At 40.5% G+C, this 16,025-nt stretch overlaps 1 protein-coding gene across 8 annotated transcripts in view; it reads right to left on the reverse strand.

The window, feature by feature from the left end:
* Positions 1-15,662, reverse strand: part of mcf2l2 (MCF.2 cell line derived transforming sequence-like 2) — a 118,737-nt gene extending 103,075 nt beyond the window's left edge. For 2 of the 8 annotated variants that reach the window (XM_046392577.1, XM_046392576.1), the window contains exon 1: positions 15,541-15,660. In XM_046392577.1, coding sequence (XP_046248533.1) covers positions 15,541-15,619 — 79 coding nt within the window. In that variant the 5' untranslated portion in view covers positions 15,620-15,660. Of the gene's footprint in view, positions 1-1,599; positions 1,899-15,540 lie in introns of those variants that run through there. The other 6 variants (XM_046392583.1, XM_046392582.1, XM_046392584.1 and 3 more) reach the window with 5 other exon arrangements.
* Between the last annotated feature and the right edge of the window lie 363 nt (positions 15,663-16,025).

The raw sequence follows: 16,025 nt of genomic DNA on the forward strand, positions 1-16,025 counted from the left end.
AAAAAAGGATTTCTGAAATAAAGACTTACAACATGCAAAAACCTACACTGCAATTGAATTCCATTTTTAATGTAGTTATTACAGCAAGAGTGGCATTTAACCGCATATGGTTATGATTTAACACAAAAACCACAAAGACTGAAGGACCTTCAGCTTGCCCAGAAACATGCACTCAAGTTTGAAAGTCATGTATATTCATATGTCTTCATATCTGAAGTTCTGCAGAACCCAAATAAAAGTTAGCTTCCTAACAGGATTTACAATCTGTCAGTGTGTCATGACAGGCAGAGCCTTGTGTTTAAAAAGGCATGAAGGTGGTGATTATGAATGACCATGACTATCACAGCCTCTAACATGCCCATCTGTAACATATGATAATGTATTACGTATAAATGTCTGGCCTGCGATGCTGGGTTCATGAAAATAGAGCCCTTAAGGTTAGCTTTCCTGAGGTCTTTTTTCACAGAAAGAAGAAAAGAGGAGGTTTACTTCAACATGCATCCTGTATCATTTGGGTTACCTGTATTCATAAACTTGAACTTGTTTAAAGGCATTAAACAACACCAACATGACTCCCTGTACCTTTATTCTTTGAGCTGCCAAGATCTGAAATAAATTATTTTTGCTCATGAAAGAGTCAGCAATCATCATGATTTTAAAATGAAGGTAACTGATGTATTTACTCTCTGATGTTTGACAATAACAATTTAAGGCTATATAAAATATGTATGTGTAGTGTTTGGTTTGTTGTTTGTATTATAGTTATATATACAGTAGTTACCTAAACTCTTCTGCTGTTATTATATCAGATAGTGTCAGACAATTTAAACTAAAAAAAAAAACAATGTTCCCGAAAGCAATATCACGAGATTGAAAGATGCTCCTGATGCTGCAGCTGTTTCTTGAGTGCACGCCTTACAGCCAACCACAAACCGAAACCAGCATTTCATTTCATTGCACAGTTATTGTATTAAATTCTTTTTGTAATTAATTTTGTTAGTTTCTTTTAGTCATTATACATGTCTCTCAATGCTGATATCGCCATTTAATATACACATTTTGGATGTTTCTCTTAACATTGTATTGTGTCATATGATGCTCAGATTATTGTGCCAAAATCAAAACTTTTCTACTCAAAACATACACACATATACATAAATGAACTGCGCTAGAACATTTAGACTTTTATCGGTTTTCCCTTTGCACATCACCCATGAGTACATTCAAGAAAAACTTGAACAATTAAAGAAAATCAAGAAATATTTCTTCCACAATTTAAGACAAAATTCATGTCACTTGTCCACATTGCTGGCAGTTATGTCACAAAAAAGATTTAGTAAAAAGGAGATAAGAAGCTCAAAAATAAAACCAATTCAAAATGAAAACAATGTCTGCTGTGTAGATCCGAACATTTGGGTGGATGCCTTTTCGTCAAATGGTTAATGGTCCAATAGCCAACGCTGGTCACGCCAGGCAGGTTTACATCATGTACCAACATGTCCCAAGACTACTAGTAGCTACAGAGTATGTGAACCACACACACACACACACACACACACACTGCACCAGTGAAAACAAGCTAATATGTTCATCACTTACACATTACTGATCCCATGCTGTCGCTCTTCTTTTTCTAAAACAATCCACACAGATAGGATGGTCCAAGCCACGTGGCTAAACCAGCATTCAGTCCAACATCCACAGCAACATAACACACATACACAGGTCCAGTGACACTCCAGTCCTCAGGGCAGTCTAGTCTCCCTCAGTACTGTAGAGCCAGCCCTCCCCTTTTGTGTGTAGAGAGCAAGAGAGAGAGCGAGGGGAACGCAGTGAGAGAGACAGGGGAATGTGTGTGTGTGTGTGTGTGTGTGTTTGTTCTTGCCGTAGTGGGGGTCTGAGCCTCTCCTGGCAGCCTTGTGACCGGCTGAGCGGCTCAGTTTTTACCACAGTTTACACAAATATCCTCAACAATACTCCCATCAGGCAGCAGGGACTTCCCTTCCCGTCTGCATCCTTCCCTGTTTACTCCCACCTTTCCTTCCCCCTCCTCCTTCTTCTGTGTCCCCCTGAAAGATGCTTTTCTGTTTTTATGACATATTCTTAAGAGAGAGAGAGAGAGAAAATGGTGTTGAACATTAGGGTCATAAGGTCAGATTTGAAGCCACAGTGCTCTTCTTTACGTTCTTCATTGTTTACCTTTTCTTCTTTTTTTTACCACTCTATTCTTTTCCCTTTCTCCAGTTCCATGGAAACAACCCTGTTTTCCTCCTTCCCTTTTTTCACGTGTCCCTTCATACTTTGTCATCCTGTGTAATGGAAGCCACACAACAGCAGCAGCTCCAGTCAGTGTGAACACTGTGCACTAGAGGTGTTCTGGCCAGCCCAGTTACCAGAATAAACTGGGGCCACTATGCATATCTGCAAACCATACATATGTTAGTTTTGTACGTTTTATGCATATCACATCAACATGTTTACAGAACACATAAGTTCACTCTGCTCACTTTGCAGTGGAATGACAAGAGACGGAATTTTAAGCCAAAATGGGATCTTTTCCTAACCTTAGCCAAGAGCTTTATGTGCCTAAACCTAACCGGGCCTGAAGCACAGCATTGTCACAACATAAATCTGAAGCATAAAGTTTCAAATTAACAAATGTTTAGTTTCAGCACGTCCCCAGTTTGCAGAAATATATAGCATCAACCATACCAACCAATACCACCAAGCTGATGACTGTCACAACTCATTTTTATAACGCTTGCTTTGGTAGTTAGTGATGTATGCTACTGTCGTCTGTGGGGCATAGACACAAAGAATGAAATGCAAATTTATCCTTTCATTTCTTTCAGCCTTCCCTGTGGGTACTTAACCTGTTCGGTGCGTGCTGAGCACCCACATTTATTCTGGTGACTGGGTTGGTTCTGGCAGTGCTCAGAGTCCTATGCACATTCACTACATACATAGTTTGGAAAAAAATACATTATTAGTGCTTAAGTGAAACGTGAGCTGTTACACGGCCTGTGAAAGCAGCTGTACTGATTCAAATTAAAATCTGTTTCAGGTGCACAGGATACAGTAACAAAAAACCACTGTGGCATGGGTCATCTGTTGCTCAGTGTGTTTCAATCCAGCTGGTTTTACAGCCATTTACAGTGTGTCAGAACATCAAATATGTGTAGCAGACCATAAACTTCATCAAATGAATTCTTGCAATAAACATATTTCTATCATGCTTCCAGATGGATTTCAAACTGAAGAAAGGAATATCTCCAAATCCTATGAAAGCTGTTCACTAGTAGTTCACTGACCAAGTCTCAGCTGGCCTCTTTAGGTTTGTTCTTTTGTGTGTGTGTGTGTGTGTGTGTGTGTGTGTCCACATCCACAGATGTTGTGACTGGTCAGATCTTCAGTCAACCATTTGCTTCTGCATGTCACACACTAATCAGGCGAATGCCAACCCAAAGACATCTGGAGCTAAATCAGAAAGCTTCCTCTTGCTCTGGGTAACCACACAAACACATTCTGACTGACTTTCTCTTTTTTCTTCTTCTTCTTCCTTCCATCTATTTGAGGTATTTTCCATCATGTTTACAAGGTGGTCTTTAAAATCAGTTCCACTTGTGCCTTTATTTCCCCCTCAATGGTTCCTCAGAGTAGTCTCACAGTCCCAGTGTCCACCTTTCCCATACGTCTCCAGTGTCACCCCTCCTCCCTCAACTGTCCCCCTCCTCCTTCCGCTTCCCCTCCTCTTCCTCCTCTCCCATGCTCCATGCACCACAGGCCTGCGTGTTGAAAATAGAACATTTTCTTCAATAAATCACTGGTCTACATGGCTTTGTTGTTCAAGTGCCATGTGAATGTGTGGAGCCAGAGCGGAAAGGACTCGGCCTTGAAGGACAAACACTCTCACCATCAGATGTTCTCCATCTGATCTTCCCTCTGTGTCCAGTTAATCCTCTCACTGTAGTCTACTTAGAGGCAGTTGTAAGGTTATCACATAAACTATCACACAAATCCAACCTATAAAGAAACATCAGGTGACTCACATAACAAAAATCTATAGCAGAAAGTGGAGTCAACCTCAAAAAAATGTGCTTTTAGTTGATCAGTCAATATGAGTCTTAGCTGTTGTTCAGTCAATGTGTATTTTCTGATTGGCACTGACCAATGATTTTTCTTTTTTATTTATTTCAAGATGTTTTGACATTCATTTTTTTGGTTTCTTTTAACATTACTGATCAAACATATCTGTGGAGGTTCTCAGTCATCCAGGTCATATTCACTCAAAGAGTTAAAGCAAGGCATCTGGACTTCTGAAGATTTGGCTTGAAGACGTTTTGCTGCTAATCCAAGTAGCTTCATCAGTTCTGGCCAAACTAATGATTACTGATCAAAGTAATTGCTGAGACCTGGGAACATGACAACATCAATGCAACAGTCTGATGGGGCAAGAAACAAGAGCAGTCACCATTTTGTTTGGATGGAAGGCTGAAATGATGCTGGTAAGAACCTCAAAATGCTGATATTAACCCCACCTTGCAGATGTTTACAATGTAAAGAGGAGTTAAGAGAACTCAATACAAAACAGACATGAAAATCTACCCAAACCCTGAGTACAGGAATCAGAGGTCAAAATAAACCCAGGACTACAATAAAAAGCTGACAAAACTGTCTTGTAAAGATTGTCTCTTAATCTATCAGCTACAGTCCATAACAATCAGCTGCAGGGAGGATGCTTCATTACATCATGGATTACATCATTGCAGGCTTGGCTACCTCACTGAAAATGACCTTCTCCTGTTGCAGCTACTAAAACACCACAGACCTAAACCAGGCCAAACATTCAAAGTCATAGTCCTTTGGGCATCCACATGATGAGGACATGAGCAAATCAGCGAGTAAAGACTGAAAATGTCTGCCATCACTCAGTGCTGTTTCACACACTACCTACAGCAATAATTGATGAGCAGGATGTTCCCATCAGTCCCACAGCTTAAGGGAACAGCTGTTGTTTTCTGCTCTCTGTTGTGCCACAATTATTTATGAAACATTTTTAAAATTTCTTCACCCAAAAAAACTTTAGGCAAAACTTCTGATGCTTATAGGCTGGCTCCGGGCAACACTGACAACCTTGCAGTGATTGAGAAGAAAACCGAAGAAGAAAGTACTGACTTATTTTATACATTACTGTGTCCAGTTGTTATTCTAATCAGGTCTGCAATTAATAATAATAATCATAGTTGATTCAGTTGCATAAAGAGTAAGGCTGACATTTATTTTAGGTTATTTTTTTGTCAACAACTCTCATGAAAAGGCGAAATTTGTTGGTGTAACCCTTAATTTCTGCTGAAAATTACTAGCACAAATACAGTTTCATTGATAAAACTGTTTTATCAATATTAATCAAGAAATGGGTCAAATTAAAATGTAAAAAAATATATAAGTTAATAAATACAGAATGTAAATGAAAGCCTAAATAAAAAAGAACTCACAACCTCTGCATACTTCAGTGTTTACTTGCTACAAACTGGCTGCTTGTACCATAATTTCTAGACTATTGTGCGCACCTGAATATAAGCCGCATTAATTGCAAATCAGATCGCAATGACAAACACAGTAGATCCCTGTTAGTTTGGAGGACTGCAGCAAAGTGCAAATTATGTATACTTTATGTTCTCTTCTGCACGAGGTTCTAAGATTTCGTCATCTGCCCATGGCCTAAAGGGTCAGCACAGACTCTATGAGCAGCCCATACGTGCCTACATTGGTGTTAACAGCTCCTCTTTGCACCCAGTGTGGTAGACAGAAGCCGTCTGCACCAATGTCCATTTGGGCATTGAAAGCATCAGCTGCCTTCAGCGAGCCTGGTCTGCATGCAGTCAGCCATTTTTTGTCAACACTGGCCACCAGCTCACTTGACCTTGGCTCATTTGATCTGCTAAGGCTTGACCCTCTTAGAAAATCTGCACTGTGAGAAAATTAGGCCAGACTGTGGATCAATTCCATTGTTCAGCTGTATTGTTGTGTACAGAGCTGGTCAGCTGGCCTCAGTCCAGCTGACAGAAAGAAAGACAAATGCTTTCCAAAGGATATGGTGACCCACACGTCTACACCACCACCACCACCACCACTGTATCAGAGACGGAAAGAGGAAGCAGAGAGAATGCAGCTCTGACGTCATGACAACAAAGGTTGGGGGCTGGTAGGTGGGTCCTGTGGGTAATATCACTGACCCAGAGCAGCTATCAAAGGGTAGCACTTGACATTACAGTAGTTCTGACGGTGAGAAAATCCTGCTTGAAAATTATATTTCATATATTTTGTTTCCGACCCATGACCAGGCCATATTATATATATATATATACCTCAATGAATCACCTCACTATATATGTATCAGATCTGAGAACCTTCATGATGATACCCTGTGACATCATTGGTAAGCATCATAGTAAAATATTGCCAGTTAGTAAATGTAGTTGTTCTACATTTTGCAGATTGCGCCTCTTTGCTTTATTTACAGGAGTGAGATGAGAGCATTTATACCAATCTAATCTCGACACCGAGTATTAAGGTATTAGGTATTAAGTATTAAGGTCCAGCTGTGGTTGGCTCAGTTTAGCATGAAGGCTGGAAGCTGGGGGCAACAGTACAATGATACTACCAACTAATAACTATAAAGCTCACTAATTAGCAAGTTCTATCCTGTTCTGCAAAGGCTTGTCTTTGTTCTGATCAGGTAGTGTCCAGTAGGTTGAATGCTGCTGGAAATTAGGGCTTATAAGAACAATGAGAGCCAAAAATATAGGCTGTAAAACCAAAACAGTGAGCTTAAAGATGCTACAACACTCCTGAGTGGAACTGCAGAATATCTAATCTTAGTGGGTTTGTCACCATGAGCAACTCTTTTCAGAGTACACATAGTCACTTGATCCGTAGTTACTATAAAAGTTTTGCAGCTTTTTTTCCTGAGCACGGTCATGCTCCCTCTGAAGTGAATCCTTTCCAGAAAGTCAATTTTGAACACATGATACCACATGAAATGAAAGGCTGATAGTTGAGTTTACTCTCTGAGGTGAACGATCCGCTCGATCTTAATGACCCCAGTAACCTTTCCACTAGCACAACCTGCAGGACGAACACAACATTTTTAACTGTAGCTACTGGTAAAGCTCTGGTTGCACTTCTTCTGCTTTTGTACAAGCTCAAAATTTCCTTCAACATGATGTAAGTGCTTAAGCAGGAAGTATGAAGGAAGGAAACTGTATTAAAAAAGGGGGCGGGGGGACGACTATCTGTCCCAGCTGTGACCTCTGACCTTCCCATTTTTAACCTCGCTGTAAGCAGGGACACAAGTACTTCACCTTTCTTTGTTCCAAGCCACTACATCGTCACCTCAGTGTGACTGAGATGCAACACGTAGTCAACTTTTAGCTTCTCTGTGTTCTTTAGCTCTTTAGTCTCACGTGTTTCCTTCCATGAACAAAACAAACTGGGCGTCTGGCTTCGGCTACTGTATCATCACAACCAAGAGCTATTTCAGTCTGTGACAGGATCTGTTTTATTTCATTATGTAACTTCCATCAGTGCACAAGTCCACCTAGTTTAAAGTTTCATCTCTGGCTATTCTAATCAAATAAGCAGATTTTTTTCATCAACAAAAAAGTACTCATAAGAATCCTGTAGTTATCTATAAATGTGGTCCCAGAGAGCCCATACTCCTGCCTCTGCAGAAGCTTTGCCACTCAGGTAAATACCTGACATTCTTAGCTCGAGAAACTTATTCTTTCATCTTCACGCTTTGTTTACTTTGGCACTGGAGCTATATGATCACATAGTAGAGTATTGCAAGCATTGCAGCAATCACCAGGATGGAATGGGCCTGCAGCTGTCCATCACCCAAGCACACTAGCACACAGGTAAAAACCTGTTACCCAAAAGAAAGCTGACATGCAACAAATTGTCTGCTTCACTCTTTCCAAAATCCCCACAGTGTGTTAGTGATAGTGCAACAGACTGACATTAGAATGAAAGAGAGTGTGATCTGGCCTGGAATCCACATAATACAGTCAAGTCACCTAACGCACACAGGTAGCAGTACAATGTCTACTACAGCATTATCTTCCTGTAGAACAAGTGGTGATTTATTTTGCCCCATGAAAATACTGTAGCTGGTATTTTTACAACTTCTAGTAGTTAATGTAGTAGTCAATAATTCAATTGTCTCAGCTTCAAATTGACTTATTTTAGTGATGTCTTTACTTCTAAATCCAAGCAATTAAAAAATTGTACTTGAAATTCTCTGTTATTCAACAAACAAGAACATTTTGCTTTCCCAAAAAAATTCAGAAAGAAAAGTTTAAAAACTTTTTTTTTTTCTTTTTTTTTTGTGCATCCAACCAGCCATCATTGCCATCTTTGCAGACAGCACTAGTGTGGCTATTACACTCAGAAAACAACAAAAGCAGTGACTCTAAACATGAAAATACTTTTGAAACAAGTATTCCCATGCAGGCAAAGTGAAAAAGAGACTGGCAGAAAGGATGCAGGATGCATAAGGATGCATAAGGGTTTCAGTATTTGGGGCTTAACAAACTAGCTCATTCATTGCACCTTTTTGATTCATCTGATCCAACTAACAGTCCATCAGAGCAGAGAACTCCTGTTATCCACTACAGACAGACATGACTGTTCTGTCCTGTCAACAAGAGCTTCCACACATCTGTGAAAAATATGTGCAGTCCTTGTAGCCTTTGACAGCAACATATTGTGGCCATTAACCAGACGCGTTAATGTTTTACCCAGCTCTTTTGTCTTCTCCACCTATTACCCCCCTCATCTCTGCCTCACAGATGTTAAATGTCCTCCCATTTAACCCAAGTTACCTGAACTTCATTTCTTAGCAAAGTAGTTCACTATATGATGAAATATGAAATGAAAATATCTTCGATATCTCCTGCGGTCTTGTAATTCCATCCACACTCACTTGTGGCTACTAATCCTCTTAGTCCCATTGGTCTACCAACAGATGACTGAGCCTCTCCAAAGCTGCCATTCCTGTATCTGGGTTTACATTGTTTTCATTTAAACCCATCAGAACAACAAAGAAATGAAGCTACTCCACACATACTGCAATGTTAGGAGGCAGGTGTGCTTCATATTTTGAACATGTTAAAGAATAATTTCTAAATTAAAGTGTTTTGAGTGGTACCACTTAATTATCTCTTAAGCCACACAGATAATGGATTAATGGTTATTCATTATTTTATCAATAAATTTGGCTTAAATCTGGGAAAAACCTATTAAAATTAAGGTTTTTATGCTATGAGTATTCCCTACCTGACTTATTTTAGTGATGTCTCTACTTCTAAATCCAAGCAATTAATTTCACTGTTATTATTACTGAAGAGAAACACAGCAAAATCATAAAAATTGCAACCACGTTGTATGAAATCAGAAGTAACACTGTTCTCTGGTCGTATACCTTAGAGCAAAGCACTAAACCCCACTTGCTGGAAATGACAGAAGTGAGCCCTTCATAGCTACGTTACAGTTTCACTCTACCTTGCGGTAGTCTCCAAGAATCCAGCACTACATCTAAAACGATCCATCCATATTTACACTTTCAGTCCAAGGACAGGAAATTCCCCGCACACTCAAAGAGATATTGTCCTCCTTTCTGCTCTCTAGGTTGCCCGGAGCAACAAAACACAGCAACACTGAGCATCATCCCTCCCTACAGCCTGACCTTTTTCACTGGAAACTCTGAAGGTCACTCATGAGGTCCCTGTAACACACCCTCCTTTGATAGCCCACCAGTTTAGGAGGCGTTCACAAGCTGAGCGGGGGCAGAGCGTTCAGTTCAAGGGAGCTTTAAATTGAACAAGAATCTAACTGTCTGTCTGAGCGGCAGCAGGACGTAGCACTAATCACACTAATCATCCTGACAGCATGCCTCAGTGGGGCAGGAGTAGCCATTTTAGATCAGGCATCCATAAAGCACCACAACAGTTCATGAATTACGGATGAGCTGAAGGCAGAGGCTACGGTAAATTACACATCCTGGTACTGCTGTGATGTCATCAGCCACCAATAGGGGGGTTCGCTGTGAGTCATGTTGTCGCATGGTCTGTGGGCAATGACAAAGAAGGGGCATTAGTGTGTAGGAGTGGATGTGTGGAGGTAAAGTCTTGATGTCATTACAAATGTAAGATTAGATTTCCCGCAATATACATATACCACAGACATTGTTTCTATAGGGATTTGACAGTAATACGTAGCTTAAAAAAAAAAAAAATCTTATTGTACCAATATAATACACTCACACCTGACAACGTGGATTTCGCATGTTCCTACATTTTCGTTTAGATCAGTTCACATATCATACACAGACTACTGACCACAGCTCCAAGTTTGATTAGCTGTCATATTTCGTTCTATTAAAAGGTGTAATATGTAGCAACTTTGCTCAAAAAAAATAAAAAGTATAGACTCATACAGCAGTAATTTCTCCCAGTCATCACTTATGAGGCTCTAGAAATGTATCATGGTTTCTGTATCTGCAGAGATTCTCCCTCTGGCTGCTCAACACAAAGTCAGAGTTCATATCCAGGCGTCTTTTCAAAGCCTTACTTCTCTGCCAACACCTGTTCTGTCGCATTCTTCCACAGCTGAGCAGCAAACACATCATCATGTATGTCAACGCAAGCAGTGGATATGTGTCATTCCTGATTCTCTTTCCAATCTGTGAGTGAAAGGTGTGAAGTTGTCTTCTCAGACCTCAAGAACCATTTCCTGACAGATTCACTGATTTAAACTGGATGGACAAATGGCAGAGGGATGAATGAATATGTGGAGAAAATAGCATGCAGCTTCTAATTGTATGAAGTATGATATGCTTACACACCATAACAATAACAATAATGATCCATCCATCCATCCATTTTCTATACCGCTTATCCGTCAGGGTCGCGGGGGAGCTGGAGCCTATCCCAGCTGACTACGGGTGAGAGGCGGGGTTCACCCTGGACTGGTCGCCAGTCAATCGCAGGGCCAACACACAAAGACAAACAACCACACACTCTCACACTCACACCTAGGGGCAATTTAGAGTAGCCAGTTAACCTAATGTGCATGTTTTTGGTATTGTGGGAGGAAGCCGGAGTACCCGGAGAAAACCCACGCAGGCACAGGGAGAACATGCAAACTCCACATAGAAGGGCCCAGACCGGGATTCGAACCTGGGACCCTCTTGCTATGAGGTGACACTGCTAACCACTGCACCACCGTGCCGCCCAACAATAATGATAATACTACTAATAATGATGAAAGCAGCAACAGAACAAGTCTACTTGCACAACTAATGGCACACATTATGCAGTGTAGGTTTAGTACATATAAACCCTGGAGAATGATCTTAGTAGCTAGTTTAAGTTTATTTCGTATTCCTAGACTTCATTGATTTCATTTTATAGTAGTTAACTGTTGAGGTGTTTATATTGTGTTTTGTTTCATACATACATCCTCAAGTGCCTTTATTTGTTCTATGTGACTTGTCAGCTTTAACACTCCAAATGTTCACTGGAAATTAGCAAATGCTTCAACAGTTCAGAATCTTTGTGACAATGAGATGAGAGGATTGATCTGAATCTCTTAAGTACCGTCAAAAAGAATTGTAGAGCCTTCATTAATCAGTATTTACAAACGGTGTATGAAAAATTAGACAAGCTACAATTAAGGAAGGGATTTTTTTTTTTTTTTTTGACCGAAACTGACCGGGTGATAAGGGTAAGGTACATGCAGTGATTTCACAAGAGGATCAGATGACCATATGATGTGACAGTCATACAACACAGACAGAGTTCATATAATTAGTCCAGTGATTTCACATACAGTGAGGAGAGCTGAGGTTAACTCAGATCAATTATTTCCCATCATGTCAGCGTTTTGCTCCACTCACTCTGTCTTTTCCATGTGACACTACTGAAGGGCCAACAATCAGATGACAGGCTGTGTGTTGACTGTCTCTAATAGGACTGGACAAAGAAATAAGAGAGAAGACTTTGAGCTTTGGAATCAGCAAGGGGAGAAGGACTTCTGTTGTCCGAGAGCATCATTTGCCCTGGGCTTCTGAGCCCTGAATGTCCTTTTTTAGTTTTTACTCTCCCATGACAAATCATAAACGTGCAGCCTCAGATGTTCGGGGCTCAGCCCCTGATCTTTCAGAATCCCAGAACACCCCTGATGTGGTCATCCTGTGTAATAATACAACCACTGCCTGAAGCTGTGGTCCTGCAACCAACTGTGTGTTTCTAGCAGGAACGAGTGAGCTCCCTGCTGGTGAATGAACAACAGTGTTTTTAAGGATTTAAGGAGCATGTTTTTGCACATGGCCTACTCTGGTCCTGCAGTAGTGGTAATGTGTACAACTTCATCAAGTATCTTTAAATGTTAACAAGCTCCTCGTGCACTTCTGGCTCTGAGCATTGGAACACAAAATAATATTCCTGTATACATGATTCTGAAATTATCTGCTTTGGTTCGGACAAGCCGTTAACGAAGTATACTTGACTTATACTCATAAGTATAGAGAAAAGTAAATTAATACTTACACTAAAGATATAGATTATACTAAAGCTTATACTTGCACTGTACAATACTTTTTAGTTCTTTCTGCCACAAAGTACTAATACTTAGTATATCTTGATCCAAGTACAGAATAAGGTCAAGTCACTGACTCATGCTTACATTTAATTTAGCAGAATAAAACTGTTTTTCACTACACACATTTGCTTTGAGGCATTACCCCTGTTATAAACTTACATGTTCAAGATCATACAGTGCTGGAGTTTAAAAGTTTACAGTAAATAGTATGTGTGCTCAATTGCATTATCTTTATGTAAAAGTTCACTGATGTATTTCACTGTCTGTGAGACTTTGTAGGTCATAAACAAGATTTTGAAATAAATTCTTGAAAGAAATTGCTAACCAGGGATAAGTAATGTGACAAGAGTGTTTGTCATCTTCAGGCGTCTGGTTACAGAATTTTGTCCAGTCTGAAGTTAAGCTATGGGCAGGTAAACAAAGAACCACAATAGTCCTGGTATGAGGAAATAAAAAGAAATACTTTTTTCTGTATTTCTCTGGTAACATGGCTCTGATCTTGACAGTTCCCTTTGTCCAAAGCTAAGCTCATTGTCAAAGGTAACACCCAGGTTCTTAGCAGTGCACTTGATATTTGGGATGAGTGGGATGAACTTGCACTTGATTAGAGAGGCACAGTGGTGTCAGAGTTAAATTTCAAAGGGTTTTGTGACATCCAGTCTCTCATAAAATTCAGAGGGTTTGATGAAGAGATAAAACTCTGTATCATCTGCATATCAGTGAAATGTGATGGTGACATGAGTGATGTGGCCTGATAGTAACATGTACAGAGAGAACAGAAACAGGGTCAAGAATTGGTCTTTGAGGCATGTTTAATAATTGGAGCAGACAAAGACTTACTTCCCCCATTACCTCGCTGGGCAATTTAGGTGGAATGATATCCACATGAGGGTTTCATGTGGCATGTGTGTGGATTCCATACCAACTTGCTGAAAGCTATTTAGCAAATGACGGGCATGGACAAAAGACAATAATGGTAAAAGATACCAGTTTTGTCCTTAAGAGGGGAAACAAACTCATCAGCTGTATGTTCAGCAACTTGTCTTTGGTGTAGTGTGTAAATAAAATACACTGATGGTCAGAGTCAAAGTCAAAACCAAGGGTAAACACTATGTCTTAAGGGGCGATTTTAGTTTATTCTTTAGCACAAAAGCTTGACTTCTACAAGCTCCACTTCTGGAGCTTTGGATCACTTGACTGTTGTGAGCACATAGACATTGTCCATTTTTTTTATGGAGCACTTGTTTTTTTATTTAATTTCTTGTCTTTTTCTGTTTTTTTTTTTTTTTGTTTGTTTTTTTTGTTTTTTTATCAAGGAAAATATCAGGAAAATATCAAAAACAAGACCAACAAGACCATATGCTAAATGGATCTGATGGTGTAAATTCACCATCAGATCCATTCTGTTTACCACTAAGAAAAAAAAACCAACTCTTTACCCAACATAGAATAAAGAGTCATCCCATTACAGGGTTGACTCAGACAATCAACTTTAATGTTTACCCTTATGAAAGAGTCCCCCCATGTGCATTGCATTTTATATTATGCAAGCTCAGTGTGAATGTAATTCTGTTGTGGTTAAGCAAGGGGTAATAAAATATGAAAGAGGAGAGAAGCAGGTTTTACAAGACTATTCTATAAATGAGAAATACACAGATCCCCACACGGAAAGAAATATGCAGTTTAATCAACACCTTTAGGCAGCCATTGATGCTGCAAACACGGTTAGCAGCATCCCATATGGGAGCCTGGCTCCCAATATATCAATTCAGGGCCCCTTGCCTGGCAGAAGCTAGCTCAGTTTCCATAGTAACGCTCTGCACAAGCAACCCCCCCACCCTCTCCTTACCCATCACTCCACTGCTGCTAAGCAATGCAGGAAGTGCAGCAATGGATGATGCTGTGCAATAGTCTCCAGCGTGGCACATTAACCTACATCCCCATCAGCCGGGGAAATAACCCGGACGCACAATGAGAAAAGACAAGGAGGAAAGAGGATGGAAGGAGGAAAGGATGCAGAAGAAAAGGAGGGGAGGGAGATGATAGGAACATAGAAAGAAAAAGATGACGAGAAGGAGGAATGGTGGAGGTGTAGAGGGAATGGAAAGGAAAAGGAAAAGGAAAAATGAGCAAGGAAGGGAAGTGACTAGGAAAAGGAGAAAAAAGAAAGGGTGATACAGGATAGAAAATAGATTATGAATTTATTGTAAATCTTCTAAATACAAATGGGATTGCTGGATGCTAATAGAATTACTAGTCATTCAATAGCATACATCACACATAATTACACTTCTAAATACTACAAGCCCAAAGTATGTGCAGGATGCTTACTGTAACTAAATAGAGAGAATCAGATCCTGGTCTCAGCAAATATTCACTCAGAGGAATCAGATACCAACACAAATAAAGCTCATTAACAATTTATATAAGCTGCGAAATAGTAAATCAGCTGACAGACTAAACAACAAAATGACCCCAGTTAATATATGTTTGAATATACTGATAACTACAGAAAACCCATTAGTGATCAAAGTCAAATGAAATGGCTCCGTGGTTGTGTCCTGATGACACAGTTTCTGTTCTGCCCATGTGCAGAGCATCCCTCTGCACTCAGTGGTCCTGATGAGAGGATGGAGGTTCCCTGCCTCTCTTTCATCTGCTCTGCTTACTCTTCACATTTTCAACCAAATCATGGATTTCCACAGAAAGAATACATGCCACATCTCCGACCACACACTTCACTTAACAAGAGGGGGACGAGAAGAAGGCTGCCTCGTATGAGACACCCGCAAAAACAAAAGCTCTTCTTCTTCTTCCAACAGTCTGCAAGTGTGACACATGAAGAGAAGCTGACCAGAATAAAAGGTGGTGACTTACCAACATGAGTGATGACACACTGCACCCTCTGTAGCAGCTCCTGGACCGACATCTCGTCTTCTCTCAGCCAGCACAGCATCTCAGGGTGTGGGTCGCATCCACTCTCCTCCCCTTCTCTCTCTCGCCGCTCTCCCCGTCTCTCCCTCTCTCTCTCTCTCTCTCTCTCTCTCTCGCCCTCCGCTGCCACGCCTCCCCTCGTCACCCTTCCTTTCAAGACAATTTCCAATCCTTTAGCTCCTCAATCCAGTTTTCGCCACTGAACTATTCTGCTCTTTTCTCTCTGCTGCTTTATCTTTCTTCACTTTATTCTTGGATGTTTCTGATGTCAAGCATGTCCTCTGCCTCATCACAGCTCCTCCAAATCCAAACAATCACAAAGCCTAAGAATGGCACTGCTGTTACCGCTCCCAGGCAGTCAGCAAAATAGTAAGCATGGGGATAAAATGAATAGTTTGTCAGCCAGGCACAGGTGAAATAAGCAAGGC

The sequence above is a fragment of the Scatophagus argus genome, chromosome 6, assembly GCF_020382885.2.
Source record: "Scatophagus argus isolate fScaArg1 chromosome 6, fScaArg1.pri, whole genome shotgun sequence".
Classification (NCBI taxonomy): domain Eukaryota; kingdom Metazoa; phylum Chordata; class Actinopteri; family Scatophagidae; genus Scatophagus; species Scatophagus argus.